This window comes from Lolium perenne, chromosome 3, assembly GCF_019359855.2.
Source record: "Lolium perenne isolate Kyuss_39 chromosome 3, Kyuss_2.0, whole genome shotgun sequence".
NCBI classification, from domain to species: domain Eukaryota; kingdom Viridiplantae; phylum Streptophyta; class Magnoliopsida; order Poales; family Poaceae; genus Lolium; species Lolium perenne.
This window is the reverse complement of record NC_067246.2, coordinates 297,436,394-297,460,460: the sequence shown is the minus strand read 5'-3', so window position 1 is coordinate 297,460,460 and position 24,067 is coordinate 297,436,394. Positions and strand designations below refer to the sequence as shown.

Genomic DNA, 24,067 nt, shown 5'->3' with positions numbered 1-24,067 from the left:
ATCACGACATTGTCTCCTCGATCCCATTCCCAGCACGCATACCTCATTAATCTCTCGTCTTCCCGAGGCGAGACCAACTCAACAAAATCAAAAATTCTATTGTTCCCGAGACCAACTCAACCAAACCCAAAAATTCTTTCGTTCCATCAATCGAACCCCAACTTCGCCGCCGCCGCCGCCGCTCCCCGCCCCCCACCCGCAATTCCTCCACGCCGGCCACCGGCCCCGCGCCCGCGCCAAGCCATAGAGGCGGCTGGCGTCAAGGACCTCCGCCCAAGGAGGGGCCGTCGTACGAAGCGTCTGGAGCTTGGCGCCCCTCTCCCGCCGCCTCCCGCACCGGCGCCTTCGACCTGGGCTCTCCATGCCTGTCCCTCCTCCGCCTCACTTCCCGCCTCGACCCACCAGCCGTGGAGGCCATGGCGACGGCCCAAGCAGCAGCAGCAGCAGCGGGAGATGGACGACCTCCTCCGCTGCGCCCTGGACGTCGACTTCACCCGTCTCCCTTTTGTGAGCTCCTGATCCCATCTCATCTTCCCATCCATACCTCGGATTCTTGTCATCTTGCTCATGTTCATGCACCGTTCTTGCAGATAACGATAAGGAGCTCATGCTTCTATTGCCCCCCACCGTGTGTGCCAGGCGTCGGATGCGCCGCTGGTCGGCGCGCACCGAGATTGCCATCCCCATCTCAGGTGAGCTCCATCTCAATGGTGCTGTCGTGATTCTCTCCCTTCATGTTTATTTATATGCTGTGATGTAATCGTCTTGTGCAATGCAAAGCGCAGAGTTTTGACATATATAGGGCCTTGATTTTCATGGGACACTTTTCTGCATTTTGGTACTAGCAATTTTGGAATCGTATTTGTCAAGTAGCTGCATTACTTACATTGTTCCAATTCTGGACCATATTCTATAGTTTGCACAACATGGCCAGGCCTTTTTTTCATTCCTTTTACCACCTGTACATTGCCATTGAATGGTCGAAATTTTCAGGGATCGGGCATAATGTACTCTACTTTTCAGCCTACATTTATTTGATTTATAGTCTCATTATTGGAACACTGACATGGATGGTATTCCACTGCAGACAAAGTGACAAGGAGAGGTGATTGCGTGCATGGCCAACAACAGGGGTGTTGCCTCCTAATACCTTTCACCTCTGCCCTTGCTGCTGTGCGATGGCAGTAGAGATGGCCTTCCTCTACGTCTCCTTAGTTTATGTGAGTTTTCTTTTTTTGCTTCTCCCCTTTCTCCTCCACTTGCTCTGCTTCTGTTTCTTATTGTGTGATGATCTCCAATAGTTGAAGCTGATATTTTACTGCCACTATTTGGGTGGGTGGATGGTCTCCGCTTTGGTCTTCCAATAGAGTAAAAAAATGCATTTCTATGAGCCTGTGTTTGTCCCAATTTCTCGTTACTCAAATAGGAATATAGCAATTTCGTTGGGAGCTGGCATTGCCTTTGTGTTGTCACCTGTGCCCTTTATATTTCTATTTGAGATGTAATCGTCTTGTGCGATGCAAAGCACCGAGTTTTTTGACATCAAGCGCGCATACGTGGTTTTGGTGGGAGTTAAATGAGAGCTTCATACTTTTCTGTACTTGGCTGCATATTTCAAATCATATTAGTCAAGTAGCTAGATTACTACTTACACTCTTTGAAAGTAAGAACCATAAGTTGTAAGAAAAATCACAAGTCAAAATTCCTTCATAAGCTATTGCAAATGAGCCGTAAATCCTTGCTTTTTGTTGTCCCAAATTGCATCCAAGCAATGTCTCCCATTGTTTATTTCTTTGCTGCTGTCTATTTCTTAGACCTAGTGGGTTCATGTTCGCTATGTGTATGAGATGCAGGTTCTCTTAGTGGTTGTGCGATGGTGGATGGTGGCAGCGGTGGCCTCTTCTTGGTCTTAGGGTGTGTTAGCCTGTGTCACTACAGAATTACTTCCCAGCTGAGACATGTTGACCCTATACAAGCTGGGCTCAGATTTTATCATGTGTTTGGTAGCTCAGGTGACTTCACCCATGCTGATCCAAGATGTTTTTTGGTGGCATGTGTATGTTAAGATATGAGTTATTGCACACAAGTCTAGCTTTCTTACAGACAGGACCTTGAATAAAATAGTAAAAAGCAATCAAGTCTTGAGCCATGGTCTCCGCTCGCCTGCAGCCATGGTCTCCGCTCGCCTGCAGCCATGGTTCACTCGCATGCTTTGGGTCTGGGCTGTGAAACCGTGGGGAGGAGCTGCAGGCTATCCAACGACGTTGGAGCTCTGTGGCCAGAGCTCGGAGCAGCATACGGGAGCCATCGGCGGCGCGTTGTAGGTAGTTCGCAGGACGAAGGATCTTGGGATGGACCTATCGTGCAGGGTGTTTACGGGGAAGGAGAAGGAGGGAACTCGACGGAGTAGGGGCCAGCAGCGTTGGGTGCCCAGATCTCATGTGAGAGAGAGGGGTGCGGGCATGCTGCTTCGGGGGGGGGGGGGGGGGGGGTGGATTTTCCGGAGGGTGAGGGAGAAAGGTTTCGGGGCTAGTAGCAAACCTCGATTTGAGCTTTTATACTCAGCCTGGCTGAGAGCTGTTTTCGGGGTGAGGTGGGCAGTGCCCAGAGGACTAACACGAGCTAAGACTCAAATGTTGGGTGTAGTCTGAAAATCTGAGCTCCCCTGACATACAAAACATGCCCTTAATGTTTTTGGCGAGCTTCTGCATGGGACACTATTCTGGATTTTGGTAGCAATTTTGGAATCGTATTTGTCAAGTAGCTGCATTACTTACATTGTTCCAAGTCTGGACAATATTCTATAGTTTGCACAACATGGCCGGACCTTTTTTCATTCCTTTTCCCACTGTAGATTGCCACTGAATGGTCGAAATTTTCAGGGCTCGGGCATAATGTACTCTACTTTGCAGCATACGTTTATTTGATTTATAGTCCCATTATTGATGGTATTCCACTGCAGAGAAAGTGACAAAGAGAGGTGAGGGAGGTGATTGCGCGCATGGCCAAGAACAGTGTGTTGCCTCCTAATACCTTTCACCTCCCCTCGCTGCTGTGCAATGGCAGTAGAGATGGCCTTCCTCTATGTCTCCTTAGTTTATGTGAGGTTTTCTTTTGTTTTGCTTCTCCCCTTTCTCCTCCACGTGCTCTGCTTCTGTTTCTTATTCTGTGATGATCTCCAATAGTTGAAGCTGATATTTTACTGCCACTATTTGGGTGGGTGGATGGTCTCCTTTTTGGTCTTCCAGTAGAGTAAAAAAATGCATGCCTGTGTTTGTCCCATTTTATCGTTAATCAAATAGGAATATAGCAATTTTGTTTGGAGCTGGCATTGCCTTTGTGTTGTCACCTGCGCCCTTTATGTTTTATTTGAGATGTAATCGTCTTGTGCGATGCAAAGCACCGATTTTTTTACATCAAGCGCATCCGTGCTTTTCGTTGGAGTTGAATGAGTGCTTCATACTTTTCTGTACTTGGCTGCATATTCCAAATCATATTAGTCAAGTAGCTCGATTATTACTTACACTTTGAAAGTAAGAAACATAAATTTAAGGAAAATCACAAGCCAAAATCCTTTATAAGCTATAGCAAATGAGCCACAAATCCTTGCTTTTTGTTGTCCCAAATTGCATCCAAGCAAAGTCTCTCATTGTTTATTTGTTTGCTGCTGCCTATTTCTTAGACCTAGTGGATTCATCCAAGCAAATCGTGGTTGTGCCTCTTCTTGGTGTTAGGGTGTGTTACCCAGTGTCACCACAGAATGACTTTCCCAGCTGAGACATGTTGACCCTATACAAGGTGGGCTTAGATTTTATCATGTGTTTGGTAGCTCAGGTGACTTTACCCATGCTGATCCAAGATATTTTTTGGTGGCATGTGTATGTTAAGATACGAGTTATTGCACACAAGTCCATCTTTCTTACACACGGGACCTTGAATAAAAGAGTTAAAAGCAATCAAGTCTTGAGCCATGGTCTCCGCTCGCCTGCAGCCATTGTTCAGTCGCATGCTTTGGGGCTGGGCTGTGAGACTGGGGAGGATCTGCAGGCTATCCAACGGCGTTGGAGCTCCGTGGCCAGCGCTCGGAGCGGCATACGGGAGCCACCGGCGGCGCGTTGTAGGTAGTTCGTCGGACGAAGATGCAGGCGGAGGATCTCGGGACGGAGCTACCGTGCAGGCTGGGTACGGGGAAGAAGGAGGGAACTCGATGTAGTAGGGGTGAGCATGCCGGGACGGTGCTCGAACTGGTGAGGCAGCGGACGAGGTGTGCCGTTGGGGGCCTGGATCTCGTGAGGGAGAGAGGGGTGCAGAGGAGGCATCTCGTGGTCGCGTGCGAAAGGTTTCAGGGCGAGTAGCAAACCTCGATTTGAGATTTTCTAATCAACCTGGCTGAGAGGTGTTTTCGGGGTGAGGTGGGCAGTCCCCAGAGGACTAGCATGGGCCAAGACTCAAAGGTTGGGTGTAGTGTGAAAATCTGAGCTCCCCTGACATACAAAACATGCCCTTAATGTTTTAGGCGAGCTTCTGCTTCCTCCCTTCTTTCTTCCACGTGATTCGTGATACCTGCTGGTTTAGGTTTCAGTGCTCTTGCTCTGGTATAATGTGGCTGGTTGCTCAAAATTGTGTCATGCGCATTACTTGTCCTTCATATTCGTCTATTGATGGAGTTGTTATTTTGATTTCAACATATAAAGTTGTTTGGTTGTGCTTCCGATCATTTTTTGTAATTGCTCATTCATAGTACTGTCTTGACCTTTTTGGTCACTCAACACTATGGTTCTGATATGGTAACTTGTGCTCATCCATGGTACTGGCTTGAACTAAAGGTTAGCTTTCAGCTGATGATAAACAGATGCAGCAACTTCGTTCTTAAGCTTCAAAATAAACCTTTTTATCTTTCATAATGAAAAATTAAATGTGACTCTGGGGTATGTCCTGATGGAGGATGTGCTCTTTATGATTGGTACAAGTGAGAAAAAGTAGATAAGCTTAGGCTAATTTTGTTTCCCTAAGATCTGGTGCACCTGGTGTTTGTCTGTCAAGTTACGGTGCTATTTAGTACTCCATAGTCATCACTGCTTGTGGAAGTATTTGATTTTTGTGGGCCAGTTCAGTATGTTATAACTATGTTGCTATGAAATAAATCTTAACATACATAGTTGTTTGCATGTGATTATGCTGGCCGGTGCTTGTAGAATGTATTTCCATTTGATTTCCTTATTTTCTAGAACTAATACAATTTCATTTCTTTATGCAAGATCCTTAAGTTGGTTATAATTATATTTCCTTTGGAAAAATTTGATTTTTGAATAACCGAACGCTAGTAGCACTACATATATAGGCAACTACAACATTGCATAAATAGGCAGCACTAGCACTACATATACCCATTTATATGTACTTCTAGTATCTTGCCAATACTAATTGACATGTTATTTTTCCTAAATATATTCTGCAGGTTGCTGTCAGCCTTGAGGCAGCGGCGATGATGGGCGGCAGTGAGTTAAGGGCCGGCGACTTGCTCTGCATGTAGGATGTCAGGACAATGACGGCTGCGGTTGGAAGGTGCCTCCAGCTGCCTTTTCTTTCGTTGACAGTGCTTTCGCTTTATGTGCATGGTGTTGCCCTACTCACTAGGTTGCTGGAAGTACTTATTGATTGCAGATGGCATGGTATGTACTGGTTTGTGGTTTATTGGGGGAGTACTATATGGTACTATTAGTTTTGAGAGCGATTGGCAAATAGGTACCACCTTTTGGTTGTGATGTAGTTTGAAACTAGATTAAACTCTTACCGTTTTGGTTTTCTTCAAGTGCTGAGTTCTGTGTTATATTCTTGGAAATGGTTAGCTCTATAGCAGTCATTTCTGTACTTTTTCTGTCGCATTTTTGTTGGTTTTGTGGCCAAAGTTTTCTGCCGATGAGTGAAGTTGTTGCTCTAAAATAGGTATGTTCTGCACATTTGTAGGTTCATTAGTGTTACACAGGTAAGATGCATGATAGCTTGAGATTAGCTTATCTAGTTTTATGATTTGACTTCAACTACACACACAGTTGAGGTTGAAACATAAAACTGAGCCAACATGTATTTGCTGCTTTGTTCTGAATTATTCCAATGTTTATCACTTGTTTTACTTCTTTGTTATGAATTATTCTAGTGTTTAGCACTGTATTTTTACAATATACAAAATAAGGTCAATTTACTGCAGCCAACATTCACATCTGTTTTGGAGTTAAACTCTTAGTTGTGCTTTTGGAAATAATATGCAGATTACCATCTGGAAGTTAAACTTTTAGTTGTGATTTTTATCCACTGCTCCTAGTTATTTAAACTATTAATATCCTGGTACTTAGTAAATATGTTACTATTTTTTGAATCATTTCTGATTATCATACATATGAACATATGAATTCCCCTGTGCCATGAAAGGATCAATCTTCTCATGTCCTGTGTCTACACTAGATCGTACTGAGATGATATTTCTGGTACCAAATTGTTAGCAGTAGTAACATAGCCACCCTCTCGTTCTCTTTGCATCTTTGAAGGCTCTCTCTGGACTCTTTTACCCGTTCTCTTCATTTCTTTAAGCATTGACCGTAGCATAAATCTAGCTACTTGTTGGTCTTGACCTATTCTTGATTTATCTGCCTTGCCTGAATGTGTAGTGCTTTCAATGCTCAGATTAAGTCAACCCGAGGCCACGAGCTGAGCTGGCACCCTCTTCTGATATCACAGTTAGAAAATATATTGCTCATGTCTTGTTGTTGCACATGTAACTCAATCCGATTCATTAACAGAATGATATGACCAGTTCTCGTTCATTTCTTCTTTTTCATCACACCTAAGGTTTAGGCATGCAATCACACATGTAGTTGATACTACTGGATTTTGATTTGTAGTTGATTCTAGCTGCTGGATAATGTTGACTCTACTGAAAAATATCTCCTCTTGATTACTATTTGATACTAGATGCCTTTAACTCTTGTGTCCAATGAGGAATCAATGACCAAATGCATCTCACCATCGACGCTGTTGTGCAACATCTCCAGGTTGTGCATGCAAGAATCAAGAACCGGCGACAGGAGGAGCTGTGGTTGGCGTACCTCTACCTTGAGGAGGAAAGATGAATCGACCCGGTTCTTGTGCTGCATCGCAAGTGGTACTGGTGTGGCACCCTTGCTGCCAAGGGTCACCATCGATGCCCCGGTCACCGACAGCAACGACGCTGCTTGTGTCACTGGAGAGGAGAAGGCCGTCTTTTCCACCGCTGCCACATCGTATCGCTGTTTGAACGGGGATGACCATGACATCGTCAAGAAGGTGTGCACACTTTATGCTATATTGCATATTATAGTGAGAGAAGTTTCAGAGTATATTACTTGCTACATTCCAAAATTACATTTGCTCACAGGATTAATAATTTTTTTCTAGTTTTGCACAGCCACCTGTTCCTGCTCTTTTCTACCGTGCTAAGCATTTCCCATTTTTCTTCATGCTGTAGTTTACTTTATGCTGGATAGAGAGAGAATATATCATGTACACAATACAAGGGTTTTAGATCGTTATACTAGCTTTGCTCACGCAATACTTGACGTTGTCCTTATACTTCATTTTGTCCTAGGATTTACATGATTACATCCTTATTATTTATTTTTGGACTGGTGCTTCATGGTTAGATTATAACGGTGTGGGGTTGTGGGCTTCGAGTGTTCCTTTACATGTTGATGCATACAAAATTTTGTGTTTGATCTGCATTTTCACCAGAATACAAGTTGCATTGTCCACTACTTGATGCTCACTTAAGTTATGCATGGGTGAAGTACTTCTGCAGTTCATGCGTCTTTCACCAATTGTGTCTGAATGAACAAAAGTTGATATTTTTAGTCTTTCACCAATTGTGTCTGAATGAACAAAAGTTGATATTTTAGGGTACTGGAGGAAAAAGCATCTACTGCTGCACCTTTAATGTGAGAACTTCAAATGTATGTGTTACAGTAAACTAGACCTTATCATGCTATGCACACTTCAAATGTCATGATAGCTGATGATTGCATATCATTTAATGTTCTTAGTGGTTCATACTGGACGTTCTGCTTGACTGCTTACTTCTTGCATGGATATTCTTAACTTCTGTAGGTGAAATGCATCTATTTTGTTGCAAAGCACCTGATGGATCTATCTTTGTATGGAGTGGCTATTTAAAAGCTGATCCAACCTGGTTGTTGTGTTATTGATTATCCATGCTTATAAATAGTAGTACATCAGCCATATTTCTGTAGTGTTGCATCATATTCTAGAGTTACGAGCTTGGCTAGGTACTGATGTGGTGAAATACAAATTTTATGTTGGATAGCTGACCGTATCATTTTACTTGATTCTTGGAGTTCAAACCTCCCCTGTTCTGTTTGATCTAGTAAGTCTTGTAAATAACACATTGTATGCTATGCGAGCTATATTTGTCTATCTACTCAGAATGAAGCTTGAATTTTTTGATTATGTACCTTATGCAAGTGATCTACTGATTCCGATGTCCAATGATTATGTATTAGCTCTATCTGATCACATCCCCCACTGAGTTCGATTCTGTATTTTGCACGGAAAAACTCACTGGTTTTTATTGTCCTCTTCTAGAATTTGATGGTTCAGTTTTTTGGATGAAAATGGTGCCATGCAGATGATGAGAAGTGCTTTCTTTTTTTAAAAATACCTTGGATATCTTATGCATGAGAAGTGCTTTCTTTTTAAAAAAACTTTCATTGAGAATTCTCCATGCTTAAGTTGTTCACTTTAGGATCTGAAAGTTCTCTGATTATTTAGTTATTGTGTGTAGCTACATTTCTCTATTGTTTCGATCTGTTTTTTTTAAGAAACATTGATAGCACATCAAGTGAATGAATGCATATTTCTTAATATTTCCTGTCCAAAAGCATTGATGTTAATTAATGAAACTACTAGTACTACTACTATACTTACTAAATGTACATGTTCAGATTTCTGAAGTTTAGGACTGATGTGGTGCTTGCTTACATTGTACCAGCTTTGGAGGAATGGTGGTACAGGTAGTGGCAGTGATGGGCGTGAGCGGTTGGTTCATTACTGCCAACAACTTGCTCTTACTCAGCTCAGACGATGCTGGGTAGGAGAACGCCTACGGCAAACCACTAGGTGACTCCTGCCCCTTCTCTTCTCTGTTAAAAAATCACTTCATCACCTCTGTAGGTTGGTAGCTCGATGATGGCTAGTCGAACCTGTATTTTGCAGCCATCTATTTATCTAGTGACGCGTCTCCTGTCCAAGGCCTGAATAATTAATTGATGTTTTGTAGTCATGCGCGTTACTTGTGCATGCGACGATGGAGTTGTTATTTAGATCTCGACATATATAGTTATAGTTTGCTTGCGATTCCGCCGCTGCTCGTGTAATGTACAAACGTATACACTCTTTTGACGAATGCATTCTTCTGTTCTGGAACTTGTGCACTCTAACATCCATTGATTGTGACTAGCATGCTTTAGTTGTAGATCAAGTTGATGATCCTTTAGGTGTCCTCAAAATGAAGTCCATTTGTTAATTTTTGGTTCCGAAAGAGGAAGGTAGCATCTAATTATTGTAACATCCCTGTTTTGCTAAACTCTAATTAGGATTTGAATGTGCATTCATGAGCATCATTTAAAATGCACTAAGAAATTTGCAAATAAATAAAGTGGAAACCCAACATGTATGCAAACCTTCCTCTATTTTAAATTCTCCCAATTTGTTTCAAATCTTGAAAACCAAAATATGTGGAACCTCAAATACATGAGGAAGGGCACTAAATATTTCCCCTAAAGTTTTTAAGTTATTTTGTATCTCTAAAGGGTTGCAAAATGCCAAAATATATTTGATTTTGCCCTGTTTTAAAATTTCCAGAGTTTTCCCAAAAAAGCCAGGGGGCTATGGGCAAAACACCCTTGTCTTCTTCCTGGCCCAGCAGCACCTGTGTGCCCTGCCTCGCGCGCCCGACACCGCCACCTCCCCGCTCGCCGCCCCGGCCAGGAGACGTCCTGCGCCCTCCCTCCCTCGACGCCTCCCCCTCATCCCTATCTTCCCTCTCCCTGGACCTCTCCTTCTCTGTGAGCGCGCCCAAACCCTAGCCGTGGCAGTCGCCGCCTCGCGCCGTCGCTCCGGCCACCCCCGCGCCCAGCCGCGACCACCATCGTCTCCGCCTTGCTCCTCTCGTCCTCCCCCTCCAAGGAATTGAGCCCGGAAGCCCGCAGTCGCCGCCGCCATCCTCGTCTTCCCCGCGGCCGGGAAGAACGCCGACGACCGCCGTGTCGCCATGCGGCCACCTCTGGCCTCGCCGTCGATTTCCCCGCGCTCCTGGTGAGCTAGCGGTCCTCCTGGACCCCCCTATCCCTCTCCCTCCCGCTCTGGTCCGCCCCCGCGACGAGCACCTGCGAGCTCGGCCGCCGGCCATCGCCGTCGTGATCGCTCCGGCGACCATTGGTGGGCGGCGGCGCCACCAAAAGGTCCAGCGCGACGCCCTGCGTCGTTTGCCCCCGCGCCCTCGCCCTAATTCGGCCTCAATCGGCCGATTGCTGCGGCATCTGCGAGCTCAAGGTCGTGCTGACGTCAGCATGACGTCAGCATGGCGCAATAAAGCTTTTCTATTTTCTGTTATTCTCAGTAATTGTTTAATAATTCATATAATTTCAGAAAAATACAAAATTATATATCAAATTGATCAGAAAAACATTTCCTATTCGTTTATACATGTTTCATACATGATTGGGTTTAACCGAACAAGGCCTTAGTGGGGAATACAACGCATGTGCTCTACTGTCAAAACCTTTAATGGTTCTACACAATATGGAATTCTTTCCAAGACGGCTAGCTTGTTATCTGGTGGCAGTAATTGCTGTAGTTACTGTTGCATAAGATTCTGGACCTGACTTGTATTACTTTAGTTTTTCTTGCTAGTCTTGTTCATACCCATGGCAAGATTCTAAAAGATTGATGTGCGTGTTTATCGACTCAAGTCTATCTAGTGCAGCTAGTTGTTGGAGCAGAATGGAGGCACTAGGTTCTGGTTTAAAAATCACCATGTTTAACTAGTATGTCAGCCACACTAAGATGTCAATTTGGACCTGTTTTGATGTATATTCTGGTCATCTATTATATATTTACTTTTCCACAAAGTTAATCATTTTCTATGATCACCTTTTTTCTAGTGAACGAATGAACTATGTGCATGGTGTGTGAGATCTATTAGTTTCTATATTAGACATAACAAACTGATTTTGTCTCGGTTTGGCAGGGCAGAACGTGATATCTTAACTACGGTGCTGGAGCATGTGAAGGTGCAGCTGGCATCCCATCCATGTGAAGAGGGAGGACATAGACGGGATGCTGGGCTGGGTGAGGGTGCTCGCCTAGAGTGTCTCGGAAGAAGGCGCCATGGCCGCCGGATTGGCAGATCGGTGCTTCCTGGCAGTGCGGGAGGCGGTGGCCAGGAAGAGGGTTCGGCACGCATCGGTGTCGAATGGCCAGTCCTTGCAGGTGATTCCGGTACTTATAGAACCTGTTATTGAAAAATGTTTTGAAATCTTGCTATTGAATCATTGCATATGTAGACATTAAGAATTGAATCATTGCATATGGACGAGGCGAGCTTCTTCTTCGACTAGTGCATATTGTAGATTTCCTACTGTTTACGTTCTGGAAAGATCCAGTGTGCTTTATATCCGTGTGTGTTGTGTTGCTTCAGGTTGAAGGTTGAGGTGCTGATCTGGGCATGAGCATTTTATCCATATTATCCCTGGTCTATTCGGTTCAAGTTTCAATGAAACCCAACCTTAGTTATTTTCGGTTTGTTCATATTTGTGTGTTCTAGAGAAATAGAGAACACCTGAAAACTAGCTTTAGATATTCATGTGGGTCAGTTCAAAAAGAATGTAGACTGATTACTCATGTCACGATTCATCAATTTTCTCTAGTCTTATATATTTTGACAAAACAATCCATGAATTCTTCCGGCAGGTAGAATAACATGTTATTCTTGACGGTGTCAAGCATCCAAGATGAGCTTAGTTTCTTGCTCTGCCAAGTATTACTCTTCCGATGTTAGGAGCAACTATGGAGTCATTGCCACCTATTAGATTAGAACCATCTGTTTGTACCTCGGAAGATACAAACAACTGTGACTGCATATTTAGTGATTAGACTAAATAAAAAAATGGAGATGCGTGTATGAATTTTTATATCATTCTCCATAAAATGTTTGTATCCAATATTTGGCAAACAAGTACCACCTTTATGGTTGCGTTGTAGGTTGAAACCCGAGTCATCGATTGTTTGGGTGTTTTTTAAGTACTGATTTCTGTGCTATATTCTTGGAGATGGTATAGCTCTATAGGTCTCTATGTATTTGTGGTTTTATATTTTCGTTGGTTTTGTTGTTTTATACAAGATTCGAATGGTGCTAGCTCATCTAAGGATTTTTTTTGCATGCTTTGGTACTTCTTAAATCACAAGTTTAGTCTTTCTTGAACTTGCTTTTCGTCAGGATTATTACTTAAAAAACTGTAGTCTCTAGGATCTTGGTTTACTGTCTAGTCAGACTGACTTAAATCCAAAGAATAGGTTTTGAAGCTGAATAATTACTGGTCTAACGTTTCATATACTCCCTCCGATCCAAATTAATTGACTCAACTTTGTGTAGTTACGGATGAATCTAGACGTGTTTGTTAACTAGACACATTTGTATCTAGATAAAGTTAAGTCAATTAATATGAATCGAAGGGAGTAGAAGAAACGTTGGTTGCATGATAGAAGCTGAACAGTCAAGGCCAGTTTAAGTGTTTGAGATGATTCAGCTACAAATATGATGCACTATCCGCAAGAAGGTTTGACTATACAAATAACATCAACAATATGTGAGGAAAAAATACGTGTAGGCAGTTCCTTTTTTTGTGTACAAAAGTGCTATCATCTTACACATATCTTGATCATTGTAAGGACAAGCCACAACAACAACACATGCCTTCATGTCCTTTAATGTTGTTTCTTGTTGCATTCTGTCGGTATCATTATAGTCCATGCAGAAGTGCTGCTTGTTGAAACATCTAGGTGGAATTACTTTTAATTTTGAATGCATGTACCAGCGGTACCATGTAGTCAGTGTCTGTGCCAAATAGCATTAAGTTAGACAAAATTTTACCAGCGGAATATCTTTTTATGAAGACAAATTGTGCTCTCTCATAGGTTAAAACATAAAGCCAAAGTCAAAAGAAGTACATAGTTTTCTGTAAATATTCAGTCACAGATGAATAGAGGTGTACTATGTCAAGAATAGGAAGCGACTATGCCAGGAGTATTGCCAGCTAGTTAGGATCACATGGCACTTTGACTAGCTAGTGTTTTCTTTCATCTTCATAGCTACTGCTTGTGCCTATTTTTTTGAGCAACCCAGATCATCTCATGCTTCTTCTGTGTTTGACTAGCTAGTAGCTAGTGCTTTTTCATGGATGCGTGAACCTGGGTGCTTCTTCTTTTCTGCAAGTTGTGCTTCTAGGTTTTTAGTTTTCATCAAATTTAACCTTACGATGAGTCTGAGTTGCCTGCTCTTGCTCAAGTCCTTAAGTTGAGCTTCTCTATTTGTTATTGTGTTGAGGGCTATTGTGTACATGATTGATGTTGATATATACAATTGGAATGCAGGACCAACTCGATGAGAAGATTTTCTAATGTATTTTCATGGTAGATATTGTTGAGAAAATTCTGACCATGGTAGAGGCTGCTGATGAGAAGACGTTGATCATGGTGGAACCTGATAATATCGACACATGTTTCCAGAGGCTGGCAGTGAGCTATACTCCTGATCACCTAGCCGCCGAGCCTCGTTCGAGCATTGGCGGCCAGATGAGATGCTAGATGGAGCAGTCTGCGGGTTGCCATGGCGCTCATGTAGGGGATGCTCGTTTGGCCAAGCCGGCCAGACTTGCTCTTTAACTTGATGGATGTTATGTGATGTTGGTCAAGCTAGATGTGTGTTCATCGTCAGCTCTCCATGACTATTTTTGATGTATGGTATTTTGAGATGGACATGGTAGATAGCTAGCAATGGTTGGTGTCATGTTGTGTTCTTGTGGCAACCTCGAGTCAATACTTGGATCTGATCGGTCGAGTGTAGGAAGCTAGCTAGCTTATGCATGGTGGGTTGATACGAAGTGTATGTGTGGTAGATTAACACACATGAATGCAAATCACCAGAATAACAAGCAGGACGTGGTAGCTAACCTGTATGTTGGCTTGTGTATTCATATATATACAGAAATAAATCCAGAATTTCAGTTTGCTGGTCTATCTATGCTAGATTGTAGCGTACGTACCTGATGAAACCGATTCTTTTATATTTTGTTGGTCCAAACCATTACTCCCTCGATTCCGATAAATAAATAAGGTGTTCTTGTTTGCCGTGTTTTTCTTCGACTAAAATTTTCTCCATATATGTAAAGATTGTTGGTATAAAATTAGAATCAACAAAAAGTGTTTTTCAATACGAATACAACGATACTAATTGTGTATAATATAATCAAGATTTTGTTGCTCAATTTTTTGGGGTCAAAGTTCGTCTTTGCAAAGCGTGTGCGGATTATTCAACGAAACGAAGGTAGTAATCATCTAGATGATGGAAACAAAAATTTCGGCTGAAGCAAAGGTAGAAATGTGTATTGAAAATTTCAATTCACCGTATTCAGAAGTAGGAAAACTTAACATATTTATTGCAGAAAACAAAGCGGGAAGGACGACTGCTCTGCATTAAGTAAGCATCGGGAACAAACATAGTGAGTTGATACGAAGAGTATGTGGTGGGTGCAAGAGAGTTAAGCAAAGGACGACTTGTGTCATTTCCCTTGAGATACGAAACATTTTCTCCCACCTTTTGAGGAAGAAGCGGGTGACCATCACTAGTAGCAATTAAATAGCGTGGGTGGAAGAGAGTTAAGATGAAATCCATGTCATCAATCCGTGTCAGTAGTCATCTAGACCGTTCAACCTCACAAGATCGCTGGTTCCATCCAACCTCACAGCAAAGGGAGAACGAAAACTGCCTTTTCCCTCCAAACAACGTCTTAGCCTTCCCATCTATAAATATGAGATGAGGTGCATCTAACGCGTGCGTCGCGTGTGACTTAGACTTAGACTCTTGCTCGGCGAGGAGATGAGATGAGAATAAGGGCCATGGCCGAATATGCAGAGGTACTTGGCGAGGCGATTCGATCGGCGGCCTCATCCGTGATACAGGTAAACCATCGCTCTATTTCTTTGTTTGGCTTTTAAGGATCAAATCTTGAACTGGACAGCAATTTAGAGACCAAAAGGCTTTTTTATTTATCTTTGGAAAATGAAACCGATCTTCGTGTTTTTTTAGGAATTTGTCCTTCAATGGCTTGAATGGTGATATATCATCTTCTTTCGCGAACCTCAAAGCTCTCCAACACTTGTATGTTTGGATTTCTTGATTTATTTGGCTTAATTTATCTCTAATTTTCAGCAACATACGCTTTATGAAAATAAATATATTATTTCTTTACCTTGCAGGGATTTGTCAAACAATAACTTGATAGGCTCAATTCCAGATGCCCTTTCGCAATTACAATCATTGACATTTATGTAAGTAGGGCAACAATAAACACAAATTAGATAATTACACATTGCCTCGTATACACATACATTTATTTACACACTAAGAAACAACAACACATTGCATGTATGTAATAACGAGATCAATTAGTTCCAGCAAGGTATATATAGGCAACTCTCAGGAAACATTGACCGATTTACTAATTGACTGATCATGTATCCATGTACAAATATATATAGTGTTTTAATCTGTTTCCTCTAGAGATTTGTCTGGCAATCAGCTCAATGGATCAATTCCCCCTGGACTTCTCAAAAGAATTCAAGATGGCTCCCTGGATCTAAGGTATGTATAATATGGTCTAGTTTTCAGGCGTCCAACGTATTTTCAGATTTAACTTAATTTGACCACACATAGCCTACACTTCGTTTGCCCGATTGATGGCTAAAGTTGGACCTGAAATACGCGGACGTCTAGTTAACCAGGGCAGGGGGAGTACTTGATAAACTCCATTAAGCATTTACATTAATTAACTTGGTCCTTAATTTATTAGACATGGCAACAATCCAAACCTTTGCACCAGCGGTAATTCATGTAAAGTTGCTGCTAAAAGAAAGAGCAAAGTGGCCATCTACATTATCGTCCCAGTACTTGTCATTGTGGTGATAGTATCTGTGGCACTAGTAGTCTTTTGCCTGCTAAGACGGCGGAACCAGCAGCGAGGTGAGAGTGAGGCCCTTTTCTCCATGATTTAGCTATGACACATCAATATCCAGATGTGGTATGTATCAATTTATAAATTGCCTATGTCTACATGAAGGATCGATGAACAAGACCACCGTAAAGCCAGAAAACGAGGAAGAAATGTCAACGGGCTATGGCAATGACAGTGAATCGCTGCGGCTAGTTGAGAACCGCCGGTTCACGTATGAGGAACTTGATATGATAACCAATGGCTTCCAGCGAGTGCTCGGCCGGGGGGGCTTCGGCAATGTCTACGATGGCTTCTTACAGGATGGCATTCAAGTGGCAGTGAAGCTACGGTCTCACTCCTCCAATCAAGGAAACAAGGAGTTCCTCGCAGAGGTACCATGATACCAAACTCTTTGAAATGCATGGAGTGCTTACTGTATACATGTAGGTGTTCAGTTTGAAGCGGAAATCGGCAGTTTCGATATGAAAATTTATGTGCTTGTGCAGGCTCAGATTTTGACCCGGATTCATCACAAGAACCTTGTCTCTATGATTGGTTACTGCAAGGACGGGGAGTACATGGCACTTGTGTACGAGTACATGGCCCAAGGAACCCTACGAGAGCACATTGCCGGTATGTATACAAAGTTTATTTCACTTTAACCTGGTCATTAAAATGGTGTTTTGGACTCCAAGAAAAGATTAGAGCATATGAAAAGTCTAGCCATGCAAATACGTGAGTCTGGTTCATCTAAACTACCTACTGGTTATTGATTCAGAAATCATGGTGTTGTTTGTATTTGCAGGAAGCAACCACAACAGAAGTTTACCATGGGGAGAGAGACTTCGAATCGCACATGAATCTGCACAAGGTAAACACGAATCAACTTCATTTTTGAAACAAAGAAGACACCACTTTTCAATCTTCAAAGCCACACATGAAAGTTATAGTTGTCTGGTCATGTGATGTGTAGGGTTGGAGTATCTACACAAGGGGTGCAATCCACCCCTCATCCACAGAGACGTCAAGGCCACCAACATCCTACTGAACGCAAGATTGGAAGCCAAGATCGCCGATTTCGGCTTGTCCAAGGCCTTTGACCAGCATAACGACGCCTACATTTCCACAAATACGCTTGTTGGTACCCCAGGGTACGTCGATCCGGAATACCAGGCCACTATGCAACCAACGACTAAGAGTGATGTGTACAGCTTCGGCGTGGTGCTTCTAGAATTAGTCACGGGGAAGCAAGCCATCCTTTCGGATCCAGAGCCCACAAGCATCATCTATTGGGCACGGAAGTGACTGGCACGAGGCAACATCGAGACTGTGGTGGACGCGCGCATGCATGGAGATTACGATGTAAACGGTGTGTGGAAGGTGACGGAGATCGCCCTCAAATGCACCGCGCAGGCGTCGACACAACGACCCGCCATGGCTGACGTGGTGGCACAACTGCAGGAGTGCATCGACCTCGAGGCAGGCCGTGCTCATGGCTTGCACACCGGTGGTAACAGCGGCGAGGACTCTAGCTGGAATTATAATGCTTACACCAGTGCGCAGTCCGCTGATATGAGCAACGATACTACATTTGAGACAGAGCTCAGAATGCCTACGGTGGTTACAGGTCCAGGTCCAGCTGCACGTTGAAGGACTCTTCATCTAGAACCAGCTATATAATTGTTGTTTTCTTCAATTCTCTGTGAGAGATTGTTAATCATGTCGTTATTTAATATGAAGTCAAGTGCAAAGTGCTTATAGTTTGACAACTGGTGTCCCAATATTTATGTACTCCTACAATGCTGCCTAAATATTTGTACTATCCAGTGGTTTTCACCTTACAGCAGTTTGGGAATGAAAGCCACTCTAGAGATGGTTCAGGACTAGGCAGTTAGATATTCCTAAAATATTATTCTCGTACAGAATGTATATGTGTATGGGTGAGCCCATGAGTAAATTCAGAACCATTTGTGTGGCACTGGCTAGCGTGATTTATAGGTGATGGTAGCACTTACAATATAAATTTCCCATTTGACATTTCAGAATCTCTGCTGCCTTAGCCTTGATGATTCCAAGATGCCTTATATGTTCGGTCGTCTCTCCTCCACACACACCACCTACGATTCTCTCGAACATGAAAGCGCAAAACAGATTATTACCACCTGTTGATCATCACCATACTACTTTCCCATTGTTTTGATAAAAGCTGCAATAGGAGAACTAAAAATGCACTCAATTGTTTAAGCTCCAGACAACTGCAATGCTATCATCTCATTTCGATGTAGCATCAAATGATCGATGTTCTCACCTCTAACCTCTTGGCACACCTCTCCCTGCACACCACACCGTACGCGGCATGAGCCTGGCCTCGCGGTCCCTCCCCCCGGTGGCCAGGCTCATGCACTAGGGAGAGAAATTATGGGCAGCAATAGGTATATAGGATTACAGTAGTAACTTAGCACTTACCACCCACAGTGTTCATCGTCATTGATCTGTACAATAGTCCTCCAGGCTGCAACAGGTTACGCCATTGAAGCTCGATCGGCCTCAATGCAATTCAAGCAAGACGAAACTTTGCGCACAAACGGTGTTTACGAATTCCAATTAATGAGCTGTCAGACTGTAGTATGTCAAGATTGGATGATGAGGGTGAGCCTGGATGAAGATAGAAAAAGAAGAAGAGGAATGATCAATTCAATTCACTATCTGTAATCCATGAAAAAAGAGGTGAGAGAAGTAAACATACTCAGTTTCTCTAGTAGACGATGAAAAAACTGATTATGAAGGAACAAGGAAATTGGAGAAGTATATAGTAATTTAGCAGACCCTAAAGAGTTAACCTGACACAGTACTGTAAGAACCATTTGAGAACACTCCACAGCTTCCGCATCACTATCCACAAAGATATCAATAGTGCAGACATACTAGTCACTGATACTTTCAACATGTGTCCATAAAGCATGGGGATTGATAAGTTCACAACCATACCATTTTCCCTTCTCTACTGATTGATGTAGTGGACATAGCCCAACTCACAAATGAAATATCAACTTTCAGCTAGCTAGAAACGACAGAACCAGCACGCAATAGCAGAGAACAAACATCCAGTTAGGCATAGTGATACATGAATGACCAGCTTACAAGAATTCTTTGTTGTGGAATTACGCATTTTCAGAATTCAACACCATGCTCTTGGTTCAAGCAAATACGAATCTAGCAGGCACTTCTCCTCTGCAAGCGGCTGCATAGTCTTGAGCGAGGTGCGGTGCGGCTTCACTGCGAGGGGATATGTGCTTCTCCATGAGTACCTTCTCGGTCATCTTGACAATTGTATAGTAGCACAAATTGTGATGTAGCAATCCCTTTTCCTTTAGAAACTTTAGGACATAGTACCGGGGCCTGAGCCGGCCCTGCAGGCTAAGACTGATCATTACGGGCCGGTGAGCGATGTACGCCGGTTCCAACCCCACCTGAGAGATAAGAAACTCTGATTTGCTCTGCAGCGTGTCCTTGGACCTGGTGAGCAGCAGCGGAGCCTTACAAACAGCCATACGCACCTCATCATCCGACCACCTGAACGTCTTCTTCAGGTAGTCCACTTTCGTGGAGATGTTCTCCTCACCGATGAACGCGACGGCGTGCAGCGCGTGTCTGAACATCGGAGAGCCAGGGGACACGCCTAGACCTTGGGCGCAAGCCACCAACACCCGGACGCGCTCCGGGTTGATGGTGAGCATCGTCGGCATAGCTGTGATCAACTTGGCAACATCACAGTCAGCTATACCGCAGTCCCGCATGATGGCGACGTTGGGCTTTATGATCCTCTCGAGGCTGTATGTGAGGAGCCTATTGTTGAGTTTCAACGCTCGGAGGAGGTTCTCGTAGGAGCCGTAGAGCAGCAGGCAGTACTGTAGGTTGGAGACGACGTACCTACGGCGGAACCTGGATGGCACGAGCGATAGGAGGCGCGCGATGTTGGAATTTGGGAGGCCGATTCCGGCGAGGCCAAGGACGACAGGGGCCAGGGTCGTCTCCACGCCGGGGCCGATTCCGGTGAGACTTCCGGCCGCTGGGGTATGCGGAACATAGATACTAGTACTTCGTAATGGGCCTCCATCGTCAAGTTTCATGGCAGGATGGGCTCCCAGAGTCGATGGCCTCCTTCACGACTTGGAAAAGTCCGGGGACTTGAGATGGGTCGGACCGGCGACCCGACTCCGTGGTCGCCACCTCCTCCTTTCCAACGCCCGTTCGCGAGTTGTACGGCAGCATCAACAACGCGCGCGCGTCTCCTCCTTTTCCAGCTGTACCGACCCACCGACCTTTCGTTTCCACCTTCCACGGAATTAATGACCGCCTGGGTCATTCACGCCGCAGTTAACGATTGCCTGCTCCACAAATTGCCGTCGAACGGGAAAAAAAACAAGGGGAAAGAGCGCCGTTGCTAGCTAGTCTGCCCGCCCGCCTTTTCTCTGGTACGTGCCGTCGATCAACAGCGCGCGCGTCAACGAGAGTCGATCCCGTCGTACGGGTACGGCCTCACCGACAGACCCTTCCTTTCCACGGAATTAATGTCCGCAGTTGGCCAGCCATTTGTCGGTAATTACGCTGCAATTAATGATCGCTCGCTCGCTCGCTCGCTCGCATTCCTTCCGTCAGCTCGCCTGCTTTCTCCATCCACCCGCTCCTGAACGCGAAAAAAACAAGCCAAACCGCCCGCCCGCACGCAAATTAATGATCAGCTAGTCTGGCCTTTTCTCTCGCTCGCCCCCTGGAATCCATCCTTTCCTTTTCTCAACGGCCCACTACAAAGATGCAAAGCTGTTTTTCTTTTTCTTTTGTTGGTTTTAGGGTGCATTTCGCTCGATACAAAGATGCAAAGCTGTCGCTTTTTTCTATGCTCTGCTCTGCTCTTCTCTTCTCCTACGTACAATACGCAATTCCCCTCGAAAATAAAAACGTACAATACGCAAACCTAGCGGCCTATTCATTGCGTCCTTGCACACTCCATCCAATTCCAACCTGGGCAACCACGTACGACAGAATGCAACCACGGAATGCAAAGCCAATTTTATTTAGACGGAAAACGCCAAAGCTCCATGTAATTAAAAAACCAACTTATTTACTTTGCAAAACCTCCTTGTTGGAACCTCGCAGCGAATATAAGGTCAACTGTACCTACCGGTGTCATATCTACCATACACTCTGTGCTTTGAGATTAGTGCGGCTTTTGACATTACGTAAAGTTGACACTATGCATGCATGTAGCTTCGATTAATGTATTTAATCACAAAATAACTGAATATAGCTGTTTGATCCAAGTGCTCCATCTCCGGACAGTCTCTCCAAGTCGCACTCTCCCGGCTCATGCCTGCTTGCCGTTGCCGTTGCCGTCGCCCGCCGATGACATACCGCTGACCAAAAAATATCGCCATCGGTCCTGATGGTCTTGGTGCCAACCAGGTCACGCTGGTGGATTCATTCATCATTCATCCCGCTTGGCGGAATACACCTTGTCACTTTGAGACTTGACGGTGCTGATTAGGGTCGTAGCGTCATCACAAACAATGACATATACAACAACCATATGGAAGGTCGTGGGAACCAGTGCTTGGATTCCCTAACTCTTTCCCCCCTCAACTGAAACTTTTATAATACTAATCTGTGTTTATGTTTCGAAACGAAAATGTATGAGCTAAAGCGACTTGGGGGGTCTCGGCTTCGAAATCTCGCTCCATTGTTGTCTTGTTGCGCCCACAAGGACTCATGTCATGGCCACAAGCAAACCCACTACTAGCTCGACGCGTTCATCATTCATCACGGCTTGCCGGCAGAGACCTTGTCACTTTGAGACTTGTCGGCGCTGATTAAGGTCGTAGCATCATCACGCACGGTGACAGATACATCAACGAAACGGAAAGGTCGTGGGAACCAGGGTTTCGGTTCCCCTAACTCTTTTCCACCTCTATCGAATCTTCTTAATAGTAGTGCGGTAATCACTGTTTATGTTTCGAAACGAAAATGTATGAGCTAAAGCGACTTGGGGGGTCTCGGCTTCGAAATCTCGCTCCATTGTTGTCTTGTTGCGCCCACAAGGACTCATGTCATGGCCACAAGCAAACCCACTACTAGCTCGACGCGTTCATCATTCATCACGGCTTGCCTAAGCAGAGACCTTGTCACTTTGAGACTTGTCGGCGCTGATTAAGGTCGTAGCATCATCACGCACGGTGACAGATACATCAACGAAACGGAAAGGTCGTGGGAACCAGGGTTTCGGTTCCCCTAACTCTTTTCCACCTCTATCGAATCTTCTTAATAGTAGTGCGGTAATCACTGTTTATGTTTCGAAACGAAAATGTATGAGCTAAAGCGACTTGGGGGGTCTCGGCTTCGAAATCTCGCTCCATTGTTGTCTTGTTGCGCCCACAAGGACTCATGTCATGGCCACAAGCAAACCCACTACTAGCTCGACGCGTTCATCATTCATCACGGCTTGCCGGCAGAGACCTTGTCACTTTGAGACTTGTCGGCGCTGATTAAGGTCGTAGCATCATCACGCACGGTGACAGATACATCAACGAAACGGAAAGGTCGTGGGAACCAGGGTTTCGGTTCCCCTAACTCTTTTCCACCTCTATCGAATCTTCTTAATAGTAGTGCGGTAATCATCGTTTATGTTTCGAAACGAAAATGTATGAGCTAAAGCGACTTGGGGGGTCTCGGCTTCGAAATCTCGCTCCATTGTTGTCTTGTTGCGCCCACAAGGACTCATGTCATGGCCACAAGCAAACCCACTACTAGCTCGACGCGTTCATCATTCATCACGGCTTGTCGGCAGAGACCTTGTCACTTTGAGACTTGTCGGCGCTGATTAAGGTCGTAGCATCATCACGCACGGTGGCAGATACATCAACGAAACGGAAAGGTCGTGGGAACCAGGGTTTCGGTTCCCCTAACTCTTTTCCACCTCTATCGAATCTTCTTAATAGTAGTGTGGTAATCACTGTTTATGTTTCGAAACGAAAATGTATGAGCTAAAGCGACTTGGGGGGTCTCGATGTTTCTTCCTTCGGAATCTCGCTCAATTGTTGTTCTGCTGCCCACAAGGACTCCTGTCATGGCCCGGTGTGGACCCAATGTGCGTCGCTCGAAAATGCTAGACTTACGTGAGGATCTTTACGGGAAGGGCTTACGAAATTTTGTGGATGAATTCTGTTGGTGCGCATATGTTTGCCTCCCGTGAATTCAGGACCCCTAATTTCTCTCCAACTTCCATGTAATCTCGTAGGTTTTTGCCTGTAGATGTAGCACTGTTAGTGCGTCACTAGCTCTTCATGGTTAAAGAATTCCCCCCGTATGGTAATTATTAATACCAAAATTTATTCTAATGAACTTGCATTGCTTGTTTAAAGAAACATTCCACTGCCACTATCTAAGTGGAACCGATTAGCCTAACGTCGTGACTTCATGGTGCCACAACAACTATAAACTTATACTATCTCCGTCCATAAAAGGATGCATTAATTTTATCAAAATATACATGTATCTAGATATGTTTTAGTGTATATATACTTACAAATTTTATCAAAGTTGAGACATTTTTTTATAGACGGAGGGAGTACTTGATTTATTACATTGTAAATTTTGCTCTCCTCATGAGAAGATTTAGGCCTTTATTGGACCACCGGTGGCGCATGCCCACCTATTATTTCACGTGTCTATGAATTGTCTTTTTTACTAGCAAGTGA

General features: G+C 44.1%; 2 protein-coding genes and 1 pseudogene across 2 annotated transcripts; 2 read left to right on the top strand and 1 right to left on the bottom strand.

The window, feature by feature from the left end:
• The first annotated feature begins 44 nt into the window (after positions 1-44).
• Positions 45-14,339, top strand: LOC139829927 (uncharacterized). Its single transcript, XM_071828569.1, has 8 exons — positions 45-507; positions 591-692; positions 1,088-1,220; positions 5,459-5,565; positions 7,050-7,320; positions 9,038-9,165; positions 11,297-11,538; positions 13,699-14,339. The coding sequence occupies exons 4-8, from the start codon at positions 5,546-5,548 to the stop codon at positions 13,710-13,712; spliced, it is 675 nt and encodes a 224-aa protein (XP_071684670.1). The 5' UTR covers positions 45-507; positions 591-692; positions 1,088-1,220; positions 5,459-5,545; the 3' UTR covers positions 13,713-14,339.
• A 1,079-nt stretch (positions 14,340-15,418) lies between these two features.
• On the top strand, positions 15,419-18,171 carry LOC127345066 (probable LRR receptor-like serine/threonine-protein kinase At1g51880; annotated as a pseudogene).
• Positions 18,172-19,513: 1,342 nt separating this feature from the next.
• On the bottom strand, positions 19,514-20,446 carry LOC127340175 (uncharacterized). The gene has a single exon (XM_051365950.1). The coding sequence runs from the start codon at positions 20,444-20,446 to the stop codon at positions 19,514-19,516; it is 933 nt and encodes a 310-aa protein (XP_051221910.1).
• Positions 20,447-24,067: the final 3,621 nt, after the last annotated feature.

Excerpts from the sequence above, each read along its gene's own strand:
- LOC127340175 (XM_051365950.1), bottom strand. The coding sequence starts at position 20,446 with ATGAAACTTGACGATGGAGGCCCATTACGAAGTACTAGTATCTATGTT.
- LOC139829927 (XM_071828569.1), top strand. The coding sequence starts at position 5,546 with ATGACGGCTGCGGTTGGAAG. Across the intron at positions 5,566-7,049 it reads ATGACGGCTGCGGTTGGAAG|GTTGTGCATGCAAGAATCAA; the intron begins GTGCCTCCAGCT and ends CAACATCTCCAG. Across the intron at positions 7,321-9,037 it reads ACCATGACATCGTCAAGAAG|CTTTGGAGGAATGGTGGTAC; the intron begins GTGTGCACACTT and ends ACATTGTACCAG.